Here is a 19,866-nt window from a genome sequence, read left to right as displayed (position 1 = left end):
TAGTAATGCAGATATGGAAGGATTTCTTTATGTAGGACTTCTAAATAATCGTTGCCTCAGCTGCCCCACTCCTGGGGTGGAGGCATTGGGAGGGCCACCCAGTTACTGGCCCACAGATGGACCACCACAGCTCCTGCACACGGGCTTCCCCAACCAGACGTAGCACCCCTGATGGCAACAGGGGCACCTGGAGGACATGCTTGCTCTTTTCCTCCACATGGTTGCAGCCACTCACAGCTGGCAGATGCTTCACCAGAGTCACCGTCTTGTGATGAATGTTATGTGTGGATCATAGCACACATGGACTTTTAACACTACAGTAGTTTAATGAAGCCCTTTTAAAGCATATTCTCTACGTTCATGGTACTGTGGGGTTTACAAAATAAATAATTCACATAGCCAAGAATTATTCCATAGTTAAAAGTAAATGATTTCATTTCAGACATCAGTTTAAACTAAACTAAAAAAAAAAAGGGACTTGACTTCTATATTTGGGATTACACAACCATTACATACCCTAAATGTGCATCTCATGAAATCTCTTGTGTTGCCTTTCTTCAGGTAATTATCTACTTTGTTTCTAGGTGAATGAAATTTACCATGATGAGTCCCTGGGAGTGCATATAAATGTGGTTCTGGTGCGCATGATAATGCTGGGCTATGCAAAGGTAAAATGTCTTACTGTATGTCAACTGTGAACATCAAGGACTGGATTAGCAAACAGATTAGATTGCTGAAGCCATAACTAACATTCAACGTAGACATGTCTCACGTAGACCCCAGTTGCTGTGAACTGAGAGTAGAAAACTGCCCCAATGAATGGAGATCTCTAAATTTGAGTAGATAATGAATGATTTTTGTGCTGGTACTATTTGCTGTGTTTACCTCTATTTTATGGAGTTAGAGATAATTATCCTGATTTTCGCATGACCGTATGAATGAAAATGAATGGATACCATTATAAAAAAAAAAAGAATTTCCTTAATCTATCATCGTCATCAAATTTATGATTCATTTATTATTCCAAAACATCTATACTGAGTGCCTACTATGTGTCAGATGCTTTCTAGGTGCTTCAAATATATCTGTGAAGCAAAATAACAAAGATCCTTACCCTCTCATGATTTCTTGAAAACAATATGTGAAATATGAGTCTTTTCGATTAAGAAAAGTAAAGCACACGGTGAATATTTTTTTTATTTAAAAGGACATTAATCTTTTTGAAAGCAAAATGTTGGGTCAGAATACATACAATAGGCGTTTTTATGTAATGTAACTTTAGCTGGCTTTAAAATGACACTAGATGTGTCCCTGTCCTTGGAAATAATGGAATGGAGGAAGTGGTCTCTCCCTTTGAGGAGAAAACATAGGGGAAGTGACTAACTTGGCAGCTTTCTTGATGTTTAAAATTACATGTCCCCCCTCCCATAATTAATCCTCCTGATTATGGAATACTAATGAAATTATGCATTTAGCAAACAGGAAAAAAAATCCATGTGTTTGCATTTTATTATGTATGAAAACTTATCATTTCTGGTGAGAGGGTGTCATTGATCTTTAGTTTATCCCACAAACCTGACCTACTTTGTGTCTCCAACACAGTGCAAGTGAGATCCAGATGGAGATGTTAACAGCCTTCAGTTGGTTATTAAATCATTTGTTAGGAGAAGTATGTGTTCAACTATAATAAACCAAACATTTTTCTTAAGAATGTAAACACTGATAAAAACATTTGCTGAAATGTAACAAAGCTCTCAGCCGGTCAGCCAAGTAGGGACTAATTTTGGGTTCCAAGTTCAATTTCTCATTCCATCAGAACTTCTCGGGGAAGTATGGCTCCTGGGTTCTTGAAGGATGGGGCCTTTCCCTCTGAACTTTTAACTCCTGACAATAATGTGATAGTAGAAGCATTCCAAGGAACGTCAATCCATCTCTTGGAATTGCAGGATATGAGTACACTCCTCTTCATTGCTGTGAGGTTAAAAAAAAGGGTAGGGTTTTTTTTTCAGTGTGAGATTTATATAATTTGACTGTTCCTCAAATCGAAGATTCCACCAGCTTTGCCAGCTCATTGAAGAACTTATATTCTACCCATATGTTGATTAATTTTGGACCCCCCCCCCAAAAAAAAAATTGAAACTGAAGATCTTTCACTTTAACATCTCTGGGAAAAAAAGTTTCACGCCCAAATCTTTCCATGTATCCTCTATTTTTGTTCTTAATATTCATGAAACTAAAAATCTAAGCTAAATCAGGAATTCTTACTAGAATTTTTACCCAGTTGATTAATATTGAGTTGCTTCACAAAAGCAAAACGATCTCAGCGTCACGTATTTCCATTAATGGTGTCAGCCACCTTTCACACAGGTAATATCGATCATAAAGGTATCCCTCATGGGCATGTAGAATTTCCAAATGAGAGTATTTGGAAATATTTATTTCCAAATAAGTATTTATTTCCAAGTAAGCCCCCGATAATATTATTGTACATTATTTAATTACTGTAATCTCAAATGTTAATTTCAGAGAAGGTTATTAAAGGAAGCCTTTGGGAAAATGCTGTGTATGTCTTTAACATATTGTTTCCTCCTAGTCCATCAGCCTCATAGAAAGGGGAAACCCATCCAGGAGCTTGGAGAACGTGTGTCGCTGGGCTTGCCAACAACAAAAATCTGATCCCAATCATTCTGAACACCATGATCATGCAATTTTCTTAACCAGGCAAGACTTCGGACCTGCTGGAATGCAAGGTATTTCCATTAATATGTAGAAGAAAAACTTAAGGGCATGACTTTTCAAAAGTAATCCTAAATCAGGGAGTCTGTTCAAATGTTCAGATCTCCACCATCACTTTCCTCCATGCATCAGCCAAGCATACACTTTCTTTCTGTTGCTTCCAGTGACTTCTGTGGAATTTGCAATGCTAAATGCCACCTAAATACTATGATAAATTACACTCTCCTTTACAATGATGAGTGTGCATCTGAGGTACAGAGGGGATGCTGTAAAGTGTGGTGTGATTTCCACTAACTGTTTGGAATGGGAAGGGAGATGCCATGGGAAATGTCTGCTGCCAGAGAGCTTTCTTCCAAAGTCAGCTTACATTTATCTAATACATTCTGATGTAGACTTCGGAAAAAATTAGACTGACCGTTTTCTTTTCAACGTTGGTGGAATTTCTGGCTCCCTTCATCAGTACCGTGATATGAAGGACCATTCACTACAGCAGAAAGACAGAGCTTGGTTGGTGTGCAGAACAGAATGGTAACCCCAGGCAGTTCCTTCCCTTAAGAGAGGAGAAAATGCAGACCCAGTGAATCTTTTTAGAGCCCATTACCTGTGGCTTTCCCAAGAGAATGTGGTGCAATGCTAGCAGAGAAATAATACTGCCTCTGTTTCCTGAAAAGCTTTTTTTTCCCCCTAGGCAAAGGTCCAGTAGTAATTCTTAATGGGTTTTCTCATAAAATGAAAATGAAAGTAATTGTTATTCTCTACAGGATATGCTCCAGTCACAGGCATGTGTCATCCAGTGAGAAGTTGTACCCTGAATCATGAGGATGGTTTTTCATCTGCTTTTGTAGTAGCCCATGAAACTGGCCATGTGTAAGTCACTGCTGACAGCTATAAAGCAAAAAAAAAAAAAAGAAAAAAACAAGGTCTTTTCTGTCTGCTTCTCTCAGTATTGTTCATACTTTGGGTAGAGTGCATGCCAGCATGCAACTCTCATCCCTTGCCAAGTTTGAGGGGCTGAAAACAGTGAAGAGGTCATGCACTGAAACTAAATGAGTGACTCTGGCTTGCAGAGACACTCCTGGGCTTTTCATAGCTATAGACTAAAAAAGGCATTTGTGTCAGATTGCTCTCAGTTTCACAGTGTCTGTGACTTCTCCACAAAAGCCACATTAACTTAAAAAACACCTATTTTCCTGTACTTATTTTCAAAACAGAAATTATGCCAAAGCCATGGCCCCTATGATGATTCTTACCAGTAAGGTCTCGCTTTGTGTTCTAGGCTGGGAATGGAGCATGATGGACAAGGCAACAGGTGCGGTGATGAGACTGCCATGGGAAGTGTCATGGCTCCTTTGGTGCAAGCAGCGTTTCATCGTTACCACTGGTCCCGCTGCAGCGGCCAAGAACTGAAAAGATACATTCAGTATGTCTCCTTCTGCGTGTCATGAGAATGTTATAGTAGAAATACAGACGTGAAACTGACTCTTAGGGCCTTGATCAGAACCAAACTCCCAGGGAACGAAAACTTTTGTTCATGACAAACATTTTCTTCTGACTCAGCTTTTGGCACAGTTCCACAATGTAATTGCAATACTTTAAGCCATGAGCCTAGAATTTAAGTGAATTTTTTTACTGTGGTTTCCTTTTAGTAAATTCTTTATGGACTCTTTGACTAATGGTCAAAGTTGATTTGAGGAGGGGATGGTCATGCGATGCCTGCATAGGGTACCACCTATACTCCGTAACATAGGGGTCAGGATCTGCCCTGCCACACCATGGGCGGGTTCAGCTAGGGACACGAACAAGGTTGTCATGGTTCTACTGTGTTTCTAAGTATGGTTGGCTTATTTTCCTGGGATGAATAAAGATGAATGGTCTTTTTCTAAATGGGGCTGAAACTAAAAACCTTAAAAGGTATGCTTTTGTAACCTTGCTTTATGATCTGATGAAATTCCCGAGTATGTAACCTAAGAATACTTTTTCATTGGAACATGATAAAAAAATGAACATTTAACTACATGCAGTATTTTCCTTCCTACAGTTCCTATGACTGTCTCCTTGATGACCCTTTTGAACATGACTGGCCCAAACTCCCAGAACTTCCTGGAATCAATTATTCTATGGATGAGCAATGTCGTTTTGACTTTGGTGTTGGTTATAAAATGTGCACTGCGGTATGTTACAGTCAATTTAGATTTTGCATATTGAAATCTACTTGCTTAGCTCATGTTTGGTGACATTTACAGACTCACTGGTGCAAGAATATGAACCAACAATTTTGTGTTTGCTATGTCAGTACATGCTAAAGCTAAGTGCTTTAAATATGCTATCTTATTTAATCCTTGTGACAGGCTAGAAGGGAGTTGGTATACTTTTATTTTACAGATGAACAAGCCAAGACTTACAGAGATTAAGCAACTTGCTTAAGTCACACATCTGGTAAATAGGGCTTTTTATATGTTGGAGAAAGCTTTATTTGTTAAAGCAAGAAAAAAAAGTATTTCATCAAAAGAAGTTGATCTGCTGTTTGAATTCCTCCATATGCAGATATATACAGATATTTGGTTTGTTTGTAAGGTATACACGGTCAGCTCCTAATGACCTGCGATAATGTTCTGACCTGAGAATTCTAAAGCTTTGGCTCACTAGTGTAGAAAATTACAGTTTCTGCATTAGGTAATAGGAATTAGAACAAAAAACCCAGATCCAAAATGAGTACTAATTAAAAAAAAAAAAAGCTATGACCATGAGTCTGTATCTGGATAATTAGTGGTGTAGGCAATGAAGATGTGGGTAAACTGCTGTTTGATATATATACATATATATTTTTAAATTTATCTAAAGAATGATAAGATATTTACTGTTAGAGAGCAGATGAGGAAACAGTAACACAAATATGTGTGCTTAACATTTGGATATTATAATGTAGTGTTTTAGGAAAATGAAAGACATCCTTAAGAGTGAGAAGACTAAGATTCTGGTCTATCTCTGTTACTGTCTTATTGTATCCATAACTATAGTCTTACCTTATAACCCGTATTTCTCAGCCACAGATTGTTATGAAGATCAAATATATGGAAAGTACTTTATAAACTATATGAATGTATTGTATATTTTGTTAATACCTGGAATACATTATCTTACACAGAAAGTTTGACAAATATTTTCTGCTTTTAGTTGGCTCATTATGATGGGCATTTTTATTATTTATTTCTGACTGGTTCATCCATTCAGGGTTAAAGAGAAGCCATTCTGATGGCTTGAGAGCTGCAAAACCACTATAATGTTTTCATATTTAAAATGTTCATAATAATTACTCATTCTTTTAAAAATCCCAATATTGTCTATTTGAAAACCATAAGATAGAAATGGCATAAAGAATAGAAAAGTCAACAGAAGAATCCCAGACAAATCATTGTTTATCAGTGTTATTTTAGAAAAGTGGAATGAAAGTATTCTTTACTTGGAATTCTTAGGCAGTGTTTGTTCGTTTGTTTTCTTAACATGCCACAAGTTTGACTATTAACTTGAAATTAAAATATGCAAAAAACATGACATGAAGAAACTGTGTAGAAGGTGTTGTTGGTACAAGTCATTCCATCTCTATGTCGCTGACAGTTTGGTTTTTTTCTCTTCTAGTTCCGAACCTTTGACCCATGTAAACAGCTTTGGTGTAGCCATCCTGATAATCCCTACTTTTGTAAGACTAAAAAAGGACCCCCACTTGATGGGACCGAATGTGCTGCTGGAAAAGTGAGTATAATCTATTTATACAATAAAGATTTAAGATACGTTGCATAATAATCATCTTTAAATAACATGTATCATCATTTTTAAGAAAACCATAGTACATAAAGTTTCATTGTGGGAATGCATGAACACTGTGTACAAGTTTCCTATAGCTGCTATGACAAATTACCCCAGACTTAGTGGCTTAAATTAACAGAAAACTACTCTCTCAGTTCTGGAGGCTGGAAGAACAAAATCAGTTTTCACTGAGCTGAAATCAATGTGTGGGCCAATGGTACTCTCTCCAGAGGCGCTAGTGGAGAATCTGTCCTTAGCTCTTCCAGCTTCTGGCGATTGACTGAATTCCTTGACTTGTGGCTGCACCACTCCAGTCTCTGCTTTTGTGGCCACATTGCCCCCTTCTCTTCTGTGTATAAATTTCCCTCTGCCCCTCTCTTATAAGGATACATGTGATGGCATTTAGGGTTCACCTGGATAATCCAGGATAATCTCCCCATCTAAAAATTCTTACTTAATTACATCTGCAAAAACTCTTTTCCAAATAAGGTAACATTTACAGCTTTTAAGGATTAGGACCTGACATCTTCGAGGCCACTATACAGCGCCCTGCTGATAGAATAGGAAGCGGCAGCTCAGCCGAGTATCTGGGCCCTAATGGGATTTGATTTACTTGCTGGCATCCCATTCCTTGTGAAAGTTGTCCAGAAATAAAGTCATGTGAACTTGTACAGAAGATTTGGCCTTGCTCTTTGGGGAAAGATGCCCAGAAGTTTCAATCTCAAGTTACGTAGTGAGGATCAAATGCTCAGAAACTGGCCCAGTGCCAAGCTACGCTACTCAGGAGGGGAACGATCATGAAACCCCAAACAAAGGGATGTTAAGAGCTCAAGTTGAAGAGCTTTGACTAGTTTGGAAATAAGATATTGTAGATAGGACCAAAACCTGGCAAAGAAGATTTATATAGCTTTTAGGTCTTCTGCAGCCCTTTAAAGCTCTATTTCGAATGTGTATAAACTGTACTTGCTATGAGAATTACAAACATGATAATAATAATAAAATCTCCCATTATTCACATTTAAACTTTTAGGCACTATGCTAAACTTGTACAGTGTGTTGCTTTGGGAAAATTCAGTATTACAGACTTCTGACTGAAAAAACAGAAGCAACAATGAGTTGATTCATTTTTGCTTTATGAAAAAGGTATTCTGTAAACCAACTCTGAACATCCAACTTCCCTAAATATATTTGTGTTATGTTTCAATTTCCCAGAATTGAGTTTTAAGAAACACTTTCATTGTATGTACGATAAAAAAGTGAGTCAAAATGTTGGAAGGGAAAAGAACTAACACCTTTTGAGCATCTGCTGTGTGCTGGGTACTGTAAGCTCTAGGCCTCTACAGTATCCATGTTTTAGTATTCCCCACTTAGTTTTTCCGGTCAGAGAGTCTTACACTACTCATGGTCCTTTCTGGGTCCCAGTTTTCCTCATCAGAAAAGTAAAGATCATATATCTCTCAGAATCATTGTGAAGGAAAATTTTAACAATTATGTACAAGTGTTTTGAAAGTTATATATGTTTTAGATATGTTATGTTAATTATTTTCTAAATTAAGACATATGGTTTCCTGTCATTATTTTAAAGGGGAGCAGATTGCCCTTAAAAAACTCCAGTAATACAGATAATGAGGGATGAAGGGTAGAATAGCACCTACTGGGCAAGTTGGGTGCTCAGATCATCCTTATTGATTATGATGTTTAATACTCACTGGTAAATGTGTCATTTAAAACCTTGTCTGAGTGAATGTTATTTTTTTAATTTTAATTTTATACTTAAAAATGCAAGTGTAAATTACCCAGTGTACAGGGCACTGCTTTGAGATAATTTTAAGTGTATTTTTGCCTGAAAAAGAAAATAAAAAAGAAATGAAGTTCTTCGCTTGGTGATTCTTGTATAACAACTTCAGCTTTAGCATACGCACGATTTTCATGATTGCTTTGTGTCGTTTCCCTAAGTGGTGCTATAAGGGTCATTGCATGTGGAAGAATGCTAATCAGCAAAAACAAGACGGCAACTGGGGATCATGGACCAAATTTGGCTCCTGTTCCCGGACCTGTGGAACTGGTGTTCGCTTTAGAACACGCCAGTGCAATAATCCAATGTGAGTATAACTCCTGTCATTCTGGTTATTGGGATAGACCAGAAAATGCTTCAATATTATGTCGCTAATGCTCTGTTTCTTGAAGTACATGTAAAACACAGAACATGCAAACTAACGGTTTAAGTTTCTATTTTGGGTAAATCCCCATTTATCAATCTTGTGAAGAGTAGTCCATGGTTAAGATTAGAGATTGTTAAAGAAATTGCTGTTTGGGAGGATTAAGGAGCTGAGCGGGGAAAGCAGATGGCTGTGCTCTTAGGACCTGGGCACCAAGGCTGTGAGACCCGCTGGAGGAAGGTCAGGCCTGCCGGCAGGAGCAACACCAACCAGAGGCTCCCTCACTTCCGAGTTAGGAGAAGAATGCTTCAGAGCTGGTGACGGGAAGATGGTGAAAGAAGGCCAACAAACTGTTAGGAGAAAAGTTATCCTTATAGTAGTTAGAACAGCGAGGGTTCACCATGAGCCACACTCTGTTCTAAGTGTTTTCAACATGCTAACTCATTTAATCCTCACAGTGTTTCTCTAAGGAAGATTGGATTATTATTTTCATTTTACATGTTAGGAAACAGAGGCATAGAGCTGTGATCAGTGTTTCTTTGGGTTGCTTCTACATGTTTTATACATGATATAAAATATAATTTTCCTGAGACCATATACCTGTTTTTTGTTTCTTTATATACTTTTGCTGTGCATTTAAAATACACTGCTTTAATATTTTAAAGCAGTGTATTGAAAAATACACTGCTTTAAAATATACTGATGTAAGTTGAGTTTGGGAATTCCCGCCACCAAACCTCAGCAGGGAGAGGATAGTGCTTTTGGAAATGGATTGAAAGTAGGAAGTATGAGTTCATTCACTTTGTGCTGGCAGCTCAGAAGCCTTGGCTTTCTGTCCTCCAGCACTGTGTCTGCAAGCTTCAACTGCTGGACCAGAGCCAAAAGTCCTTTTTAAATGTTGTCTTTTCTTTAGGCCCATCAATGGTGGTCAGGATTGTCCTGGTGTTAATTTTGAGTACCAGCTTTGTAATACAGAAGAATGCCAAAAACACTTTGAGGACTTCAGAGCCCAGCAGTGCCAGCAGCGTAACTCCCACTTTGAATACCAGAATACCAAACACCACTGGTTGCCATATGAACACCCCGACTGTGAGTAAGATGCCCTCGCTTTTCCTGCTGTGTTGATGGTTACTTAGAGCTTAAGCTTTGTCAACACACAAGCCCTTGGACTCTTGATCTCTACTTGGTGACTTAGAAAACTTGGTGCTTATAGGGGTAGGTCCTCCCGGGTTTCCAAGAATAAGGCTAACACACGCCTTTCTCTAGAGAGGTGAGAATTATGGCATAGCTCCTGGGAAGCAGCATTGCCACCGTCACTACTGGAAAGACAAGTAGAAAGCAACGCCTGGGAGAGATGTTGAGTCTCCTCATGCAACTGAAATCCCTCTACTAGGAAATGCTTCTGGAATATTGTGATCCTTCCTTTCTGAATAACTAGAGAAAAATATAGTTATTTTACAACCAAGTCAGGAATAAGACAAAGACCATTATTCAATAACAAAAGGCACTTCATAACCTTTTACTTTTGTACTGTACACTGGTTATCAAGAAATACACTTGGAAATTCCCTTGTCATGTTTCACTTCTTACCCCTGAATTTTCGGTTAAATCTGTTCAAATGGGAACTTCTTGACAAATTTCTTAGTTGAGTGAATAAAAAGTAGTTACAGAATTATTGTGTGATATAATACACTGCCGAGTTCAGTTTAAAAGCTGTTTTAAAGGAAAGATGCATATGTGTAGGAATTCAAAATTGCAATGCATTATTTTGATTTATTTCGGGGAAGTGAGTCACATAACTTAGATTTAATTAATGAGATCCTGCAAGAAGCAAAAACTATACTAGGCCTTTGAGTCAAATAAAAGAGAAACCCTAAGACGGGGAAGAGATGGGAAGTGAGTAGACATGAGACTATTATAGGGCTGAGGAGAAAAGTGGCAGAATCTAATTACAATGGGATGAGTGGGAATACAGAAATGAGGATGGGCAGAGGATGCACATCTTGGTATTTGGTATATAACGCAGGGTTTTTTTCACCAAGTTGTCATTCTGTGTTTGGAAAACAAAATTGGGGGGAAAATGAAATCAAAGAGTAAGTCAGTGCTTGGCATATAATAGGAATGTAATAAATTTTGGAAAGACTCACACTACCATGGTGAAACTTTTAGTATTAAACATATGTTTAGTATTAAACATATATTCATTTGCAGAACAGACAGTAGTTGGACTTTTATATTACTAATGCTTACAGTACTTCAACTTCTGGTCATCTTATACAAGTTCATTAGACCACTGATCGTTGTTGCAATAGAGTTCTGAAAGTTTAATTTTGAGATGTGAATGAGAAATGAGGTCATGGCATAGATGAAGGAAGGCAATGAAACTATAAAATTGGTAAGCTTGGTCTATGAGAACCTATATGAGCAAAGAATCTGAAAAAGAATAGATATATGTATATGTATAACTGAATCACTTTGCTGTACACCTAAAACTAACACACTGTAAAACAACTATACTCCAATGAAATTAATTTAAAAAAAAAAAGAGAAGCCCTTTCAGTGCTCTAAGTGTCACTAAAACTAAATTGATGCTGAATGAAATTTATTGAACAGCTGTGGTTAAATCTAGGGTAGCCAGCCATACGAGCTGCGTTGCCTGGGACAGTCCCAGTTTATACCTATTGTCCCTGTGTATATTATTAATAGAGCCCCTTTTCACTGTCAAAATTATCCCAGTTTAGATGTCAAAGCGTAGGGTCACCCTGGTTTAAACAAATATGCCAAGTGTGCATACTTTTCCCCTACTCTTTATTTATTTATACAATTTGTTTTCAGGAAACCACATTGAAACTGTATATTTTACAAACAAAATAAACTATACTGTTCAAATATACCATTTTACATAAATAGTCGACTTAATCCTCCATCTTATGCAGCCAAGAAAAGATGCCACCTCTACTGTCAATCCAAAGAGACTGGAGATGTTGCTTATATGAAACAGCTGGTGCATGACGGAACGCGCTGCTCTTACAAAGACCCATACAGCATATGTGTGCGCGGAGAGTGTGTGGTGAGTTCAGATTGCTTCCCCCAAAGCTTCGTACAGTAGTGTGCAATTCTACTTTTCCTTTCATTCATCTGCATATTTTCAAAAATATTTTAACTCTTATCTGAGATCACATTACAATGAGGATCTATGAATAGTTCAGTAGCTAAGCTAAATTGGGAAGAAATTGCAATTAATCAAATCAAACTTTGGTCACTGGCAAAATCAAGATTTAATTAGTTTTCCTAATTTCCAGCCAAATGCATTTTTGGCGGCTTCCTCTGATACCTCAAGGCTGGGAATACAACTTGGGAACCATGCCTTGGCTTTGAGTATATTATAGTAGCCATCCACTAATACAATACCAAGTCTTTTTAAAAAATTCAATGCTAAATGTGTTTTATCGTTTGTTTAAAAGATGATAGAAACTTCTCTTTCTCCCTTCCAATTAATTCTAAGTTTAAACGCTGAGTTCCACATCAGAACAAAAGTACTAGTGAAGATGCAAAAACTGTCTCTTGCCCATTTAATCTTTTCTTTAATGCAGTTTACTTTCTGTTCATGTTCACAGGTTAAAGCGATAAGAAATTATCCTTATTAACCGAACACATTGCTCCTGTTTGATTCGTTTTCACTTCAGCATAACTGAAGTGTTATATTAAAGAATCTCAAATTCGCAGATGCCTCATAGCTGAACAAAAATTTCCTTAAAGTAGAATCTGTGTTTTGTCCATCTTTCACCTCCCACAGTATCTGGTGCATTAAATGTATATGTTGTCGGTATTTTCTCTGCTCACTCTCATCCCAAACTTATGAGTGCGGTATCATTATCATTATCCAACACTGATTTATATTAAGGACCTACCCCAGTTCAGAAAACTTTTCAGTAGTTCCCTGTTAAATTAATGTGAAAATATAAACTCTTCCTGATATTCAACGCCTTCCACAGCCTGTGATTCGCAGATCTTTCACTATTCTTCACCACCATACAACGCTAACTTTCCATTAGTTTAGGTATGGTTCACATATTATTATCTGAACCCACTTTTGATGACTTCTGTGGCTCTGTTTTAATCCCTTTTTATTCTTGAATTGCCTTTCCACACCGTCTGTTCCTTCAGGGCACTGTGAAAATCTCCACTACATCTGTGATGTTTTGTCTCACATCCCTTACCAACTTGTAAAGTCTGTACTAATAGACAACTCACTATTTTAGTATTCATCTTTATAAATATGAAGGCAACAAGGGAGAAACGCCTCTTAATTTTGTCTCCTCAGCATCAGCTACAACTTCTGCGTTCCACAAATGTTTGATGATTGCCGATGTATGACGGGGGAAACACTTCATTAGACCGAGGGAAATTTATACTTTACTGCCCAGAGTACAAGTCATTTTATTTCATAGTAGTTCTTTAAAAGACTGAGGGATTAAAAATCAGAGCTAGAGAGGAATGTTGGTTCCTGTCTGTGGGCCGATGATGAAACAAATGGTGTATCATTCTACAGGATGCTGACCTTTACTTGGCACGTTAAACTTAGCTACATTTAATATCTTCTCTCCCCAGAAAGTGGGCTGTGATAAAGAAATCGGTTCTAACAAGGTTGAGGATAAGTGTGGGGTCTGTGGAGGAGATAATTCCCATTGTCGAACCGTAAAGGGGACGTTTACCAGAACACCCAGGAAGCTTGGTAAGATGAGGTCTCTCGTGAATTCAGTATCCTTCTCCATGATTTGCATTTGTCTGAGACTTCTTTTAGGAATGCCGCACTTTCTCTATAAACATAAAAAAATTAGCTGCTGATTTATTTTTATTCAGATTACCTTTTAAGGAATTATTTTAACAACTTTGACAATTCATACTTCATAGTGTCCATGATAAAAAATAAATCTACTAAATGTAGATAAGGAACAAATAAAACCAATATCAATTATAGTAGTTAGTTGAAATCTGTTTTGTTTAATTCTGTGTCCTTAATAAAATGCATTAAACCGAATTATTAGAATTAATGCTTATTTTGAATTTTCTGTTGCACATAAATTGTTGATCAGAAGTTAAAAATATTATAAAACTTTAAATACAACTTTAAAAATATTATATTCATTTTGCTTCTTTTATAAGTGAACAAGTTTATCCTATTTATAAATCTATAAATCTAGGGTCTATATTTCACATAATATTTACAAGTTTATATCAAACAAGTTTGAGGTACATACAACCAAAAAATAACCTGAGGTATAATTGCTTATGTGTTTGAATTTCTCTGCTTGTTACACAGTCTGGCCTGGACTCAGGCATGTGGTGAAGGTTCGTCAGATGGAACCAAAAGCAAATAATATGCAAAATTATTAGTATTTTCATAATAATTCATTGGAATTTTCATAAGACTTAGATATAAACATTGATTACGGAATAATTTCTTTAAATTTGTAACAAATATTGTTCAGTTATTCCACAAATTTATTGGACAAATGTCTCTGAGAATTCAGCATTTAAAGATAAATTTAATGTGAGGCTTCCCTTGAAAAGCTTCTCTTACATCCAAGATATAGTCTCTTATAGAATAAAAGAAAACAAGATAAAACAAAACAAAAACAAAGATTTGGTTTACTTTGAGCACATTGTCATAGCGCTAATTTTTCCTTTTAGAAAAATAAGAAGTATAAAAAACTGTTCTTTATCCAAATAGAGTAATTCTCTTAGTTCTTTTTGCTCCCATTATACCCCAGGTACGCAGCTCAAGCCATTTCCACACATATCAGCTTTGCTCTTTGATATATTTAGAGCTAGACAGAGGTAGTTGATTATATTCTAATGTGTTTTTCTTAAGCATTCCCTACTCTAGTTACTGATATCTTTGCTATTCCTGTGTGATAATTTACTATGCTTTGTACTTTGAAAATTGTTAAAAATCAAATATTGCCATTTCTGGCTGATTGTATTATTTTAATAAAGCAAACAGAATTAGAATTATATACATATACAATGGTTTTGGTGGAGTAACGTGATTTTCTCCATCTTAATGTGAAATAATTCACCGTGCTTTCTTTATTGCAGTTACGTATTGTTTGTTTAGGTGTAAAATAATTAATTTTTTATTCCCAGAGTGAATGAATGTAAAGAAAATGGTTTTTACCATTATTATCCATTCTATATTATGTGTAATAAAAGGCAGTGACACTTTCTTTCAGATACCTCAAAATTATGCTAAACCTGTGAATCAAGTTCTGAAGAAGAGAAGAAAGCTTTAATCAGTCATACAGATTCAAACTGTTTGAAGATAATCTAACATCCATTTCTTTGAACTAATGTTATCGTAGTTATTCAATAGACTAATTAACCTTTTCCAACAGGGAAAAATTTAAGCAAGAGGTGCCGTAAAGAATTCAAGTTGCTGGAAAATGAAATCTGCAAGTATTCAACTTCAAATCACCTATATCATTTCTCGTTCACTCTTAGTCTTACTTTCATTGACTATTAACAGTTTACTGGCATTAGCTAACTGTTATAAGTGCATTTTGACTTCAACATATAAAATTATGGAACATATTTTATATATTACCTAATAAAATATATATAGCTTATAGTATAGTCAATGAAACAGCAAGACTTTGATAAACATTGAACTCTCCACTAATTAAAGACATTCTATTTAAGGGAAGATGAGAGGCGCCTTCACTTTACCCAAAGGAGCTCGTAATATTTCTCTTGCTGAAACAAGGGAAGCTAAAAATGTACTGGGTAAGTTGTAGCAAACTGCAGAAAGATGGGCATCCATAAATGGCATCAAGCTGTTTTGCTACACTTGGCATCTTAAGCATGTTACTTCCAGCTCTTGCACTCCGGCAGACATGGTACATTTCAGGTACTGAGTATCACCCAGGCTCAGGTGCTGAAAACCCTGACCCCAAAGTGACCACTCCATTTAGTTAAGACACTAATAAATATTGTACAAGAGTTAGATAAATCTACACAAAGGTAATAATTGTCAATATAGGAAATGACAGAAAAACAGATTTCTTTCTGATTCCATAAGCAATTTTGTATTTATAACTGAATTTCTGTCAATACTTGTAATATATGAATTATAGGTTTCATGATGTAATGAAGGTGTATAAGTTGCATAATCTTCCTATATTCATTTTTTTCTTACAAGCGAGGTAAAACATGTTGGTTTCTCTATTTGCCCTGATTATTGTTGATTTATGGTTAGGACCTTAATTCTAAACGGCCTTAAGATAATTTTTAGGACACGTGATAATACTAAGAAAGTTTGTTATATAAGACAATGACTGCAATACGATTGATATGTGATTTTAAAACCCAAGACAAGCTATTCAGCATATTGGTTTTGTGATTTCTCACTTAGAAGATTGAACTTAGTTAGGGTACGTGTAGAGGCAATGCACAACATAACCTGCAGACATATTCCAACCAAATCTACAGCACATATTTTAAAACATTCCCCTTTAAAACTTGTTTAAAGCTTTCAAATTAATTGCTGATCACAATATAAATGAAAGCTACTCATGGATTTTTCTTTTGTAATTTCTTTAGAATAAAGCAGGTGTTTAAATCTGAAGATATTTCATGAGTTAGAAGTTCAGCTGTTTATACTTGCCACTTAGGCTTTTAAAATAGTATATAGACAGATAAAATATATCAAGGAGTTCACCAACTAATTGCACTAAAAATGGACCCCTATTCAAAAGGATGGTTTAGAAAACTAAAATCACATCGGAGGGACACAGGGGAGTATAGTATTTGCCTGAATTATTGTTGATACAATTTGTAGGTCAGCACAAAATAAGTGACTAATGGGTTAGAAACTAGATTAATTTTTTTCCCTCAACTTAATTAAAAAAAAGATTCCTCTGATCTTACGCCAGATGTCACAAAAGCTACCAATGCTTTGAAATTAATTTCTGAAACTGCTTCTTTCGGTTTATGGATGCCCTCTTCTGCACACAGGAGCAGTTAGAATGTAATGCCTGACTAACCATGGTTGTTGCTTTTGTTTTCTTCTTTGCTCCCTCCAATATTTACTACACATGCAAAGGGTACCTTAAGATGTTTGATATACCCCCTGGTGCTAGACATGTGTTAATCCAAGAAGACGAGGCTTCTCCTCATATTCTTGGTAAGTGTTTCTGTCTGCTGGCTCTGCTTTAACATGCACTGAAAACATAGAAATGTCAAAGAAATAATATATAGAGATACATATGTATGTATCTCTATATATACACATAAAATTCAAAATTATATGTAAATGTATTATTATGTGATTTTTGTTGGTCATTTCTCCCAACTATTCTTTCTCTAAAATAAGAAATATTCAAAACTAGAGTTTTAACTTTTGGTGAAACCTGGGTTGGTTCATCATGACATGAGGGAAAAAAATAATTTCACAGGTTTGAATTTGTTATGCATTTTTGCTCTGTATTAGGAGATGAGAAAAATAAATGTTAATAAAATGCACTAAATTAAGAATAATATCAGAAAAATTTGCCATATTTATGTTGACAAATTAGTTCTGATATTTTGGTTGGTGCCATACTGCATGCCTCTTCTTTTAGCGCATTTTAAGTTCTTTGACTGAAAAGCAACCACATCTGGATTTTACTAGTCCAATAAAAATTTTCCTGATATCTGTTATGTGTCCAGTTTCTGACTGGCACATGCAGATTCATTTTCTGCATGTTTTCTGTTTATTATCTGCAAATTATCCTGTTTATAATTTCTAAAAGAAGATTCTTTTCCTCCTTTATGAGAGGATCACATAGAAATGTCACTCTAAAGGGGTTTGTATTCAGAGTGAATGTACAAATGTAAACATAGCTTTCACATATTCCTTGAGCTATAAAAGCACTAAGAAGATTTCTGAAACTGACACATCTGTCAAACCTATGAAAATTTATAGTAAATTACTTTTCTAAACTTATGTAACTTAAAAAAGGGATTGTTTTATGGTGTTTCGTAGAATTTTTTTCTTTTTGGTATTTAAAGTATATTCACTACTAGATTCCAAAATAGTCTCTGCTGTCTAGCTGTATTTCTTTCTCCAGTAACTGAAATTCCCTACTTTTGATTCTAGAATTCAGATTATTCTCCTTGGAAAAATTAGACTAGTTTAAAAATTTCAAGGAGAATAAATGCATTTAACTAAAATTACTCATGTTTTCTGCACATTTTCGGTAGTGGTAGCAACTTCTGAAATTTTATTTCCTAACATCATTAAATGCCGATGTACCTCCAAACTTTAAAATCCTGTTTCTTATTTTTTATCCATTAGAGAAAGCATTTTATTTTATAAGGCATAGTAAATCTATAGTATATTACAAATTCTATCACCAGTAAAGAGCTTTTCCTGGTCATATAAGTTGGTAATGTGACCTTAGAATTTTATAGTCATAAGGACTAATTGTTTGTTGGCCTAAAAATTAGTTCAACTATTTTGAGTACCTATAATATTTTGCCTTAACTTGAAAGAGATACACAGTAAAAAAAAAAAGACATTGTGTTATATTCTGTCCTAGCATAAATCTTTTGTATTAATTGTTGTGGAAATAGCCATTATTTTAAAAATATTTCCACCTTCCTGAGGAAATGTATATGATGAATGGGTTAGAAACTGTTGACCCCTTCGGCAGTGTTTTCAAATGGGAATATTTGTTAATTTTTATTTCTTATGTAACCATCTTGCCACTGTTTTTAACTGGTTAGGAATGCTTCTTGAGAATTTTGAATGCCTAGTGAATGAAGTAGGAGTCGTATCAGAAGTAACACTCATTTTGATTGCTTTGGTGCTCATAAACACGGTCCTTCATTTATAGAAGGGGATAGACTTAATATGGATCTTCAAAGCTGTAATATGATAAAATAAAATGTATGCCAGTTACTCATTTTTCATCCTTCAGCAATTAAGAATCAGGCTACAGGCCACTACATTTTAAATGGCAAAGGGGAGGAAGCCAAGTCGAAGACCTTCATAGATCTTGGCGTGGAATGGGATTATAACATTGAAGATGACATTGAAACTCTTCACACCGATGGACCTTTACATGATCCTGTTATTGTCTTGGTATGTGGCATTACAGGCTCACTATGTAGTTGGTTTAGTTTACATTTTTATAATTAATTTATCTCACAACATGTTTACCTTGCTTGTTTTTTATAATTCCATGTATCCTCCCCTCTTTATTCTTTGGGCAGTTTTGTCATATATTTTATTATATATATGTTATAAACCAAATAATACAGTATTATGATTTTTGATTTTAGTAATCAGTTATTTTTAAAGACAAGAAGAGAAAAAATAGATTTTTATATTTAGCCACATATTTACCATCTCTGATGCTCTTCGTTTTTCTCTGTAAATCTGATTTTCCATCTAGTATCATTTACCTTCAATATAAAGAACTTCCCTTAGCATTTCTCGTGGTGCGGGTATGCATGCTAGCAAATTATTCTCTTAGCTTTCAATTCTCTGAAAACATCTTTATTTCACCTTCATTCTTAAAGGATATCTTCACTAGATATAAAATTGGGAGTGGCTAGTTTTTGTTTTGTTTTTTTCTCTCTCTCAGCACTTTAAAGATGTTTTTCTGTTGTTGTAGGGAGTTCCAGGAATTTGGGGGCTGATCTAGGAAATAGATATGACCATGAGGTGGCAGTAGCACCCACATATATTGTTTGGATGGTACCTTAGCAGGTTTGCTTATGGGGCCACCATCAGGAGGGAGACAAGGGCAAGGTAACTCGTGAGGGAAGGGGAACTCGAGAGGGGGTTTATGTGTCTAGGTGATGTCACTCAGCAGCACAGCGCGGAGACTCTGGGTCTGAGAATTCCAAAAGGTAGCAGCAGCAGCTTGGGGTCCTGATGGCCACAAAGTCTTATTTATAATTAGTGGATTTGGGGTGCAAAGCAAGCAGGCTCCAGATGGCTAGAAATCTACTTTTTTGGGCTACATTTAAAACAACTGGATATATGAAAATCTGAGTTTGGTGCCAGCTGGCTTTAGAGCTAATGGGTGGGTCTCAACTTGCTGTGAATAAATAAGCAACCTAGGGCCCAATATACAGGAGCTGTCTTTGACTCATTCATGTAGCATTTGTCTTCTTG

General features: G+C 35.9%; 1 protein-coding gene and 1 long non-coding RNA gene across 2 annotated transcripts in view; one reads left to right on the top strand and one right to left on the bottom strand.

Annotated features, from left to right (window-relative positions):
• The window catches only part of LOC309961476, a 205,909-nt gene that overhangs the window by 38,208 nt on the left and 147,835 nt on the right, over nucleotides 1-19,866 (bottom strand). The gene's annotated exons all lie outside the window — the stretch shown is intronic.
• The window catches only part of ADAMTS3 (ADAM metallopeptidase with thrombospondin type 1 motif 3), a gene marked incomplete at its 3' end in the record, with an annotated part of 287,161 nt that overhangs the window by 249,639 nt on the left and 17,656 nt on the right, over nucleotides 1-19,866 (top strand). The window contains exons 6-17 of the mRNA XM_082838783.1: nucleotides 585-668; nucleotides 2,594-2,750; nucleotides 3,498-3,603; nucleotides 4,013-4,156; nucleotides 4,775-4,907; nucleotides 6,373-6,486; nucleotides 8,497-8,642; nucleotides 9,613-9,788; nucleotides 11,636-11,769; nucleotides 13,311-13,434; nucleotides 16,804-16,884; nucleotides 18,662-18,825. Of these exons, the coding sequence (XP_082694909.1) occupies nucleotides 585-668; nucleotides 2,594-2,750; nucleotides 3,498-3,603; nucleotides 4,013-4,156; nucleotides 4,775-4,907; nucleotides 6,373-6,486; nucleotides 8,497-8,642; nucleotides 9,613-9,788; nucleotides 11,636-11,769; nucleotides 13,311-13,434; nucleotides 16,804-16,884; nucleotides 18,662-18,825 (1,563 nt within the window). The remainder of the gene's footprint in view (nucleotides 1-584; nucleotides 669-2,593; nucleotides 2,751-3,497; nucleotides 3,604-4,012; nucleotides 4,157-4,774; nucleotides 4,908-6,372; nucleotides 6,487-8,496; nucleotides 8,643-9,612; nucleotides 9,789-11,635; nucleotides 11,770-13,310; nucleotides 13,435-16,803; nucleotides 16,885-18,661; nucleotides 18,826-19,866) is intronic.

This window comes from Leucopleurus acutus (assembly GCF_964270905.1).
Source record: "Leucopleurus acutus genome assembly, chromosome: 4".
NCBI lineage: Eukaryota > Metazoa > Chordata > Mammalia > Artiodactyla > Delphinidae > Leucopleurus > Leucopleurus acutus.
This window is presented reverse-complemented; position numbering and strand designations above follow the sequence as displayed.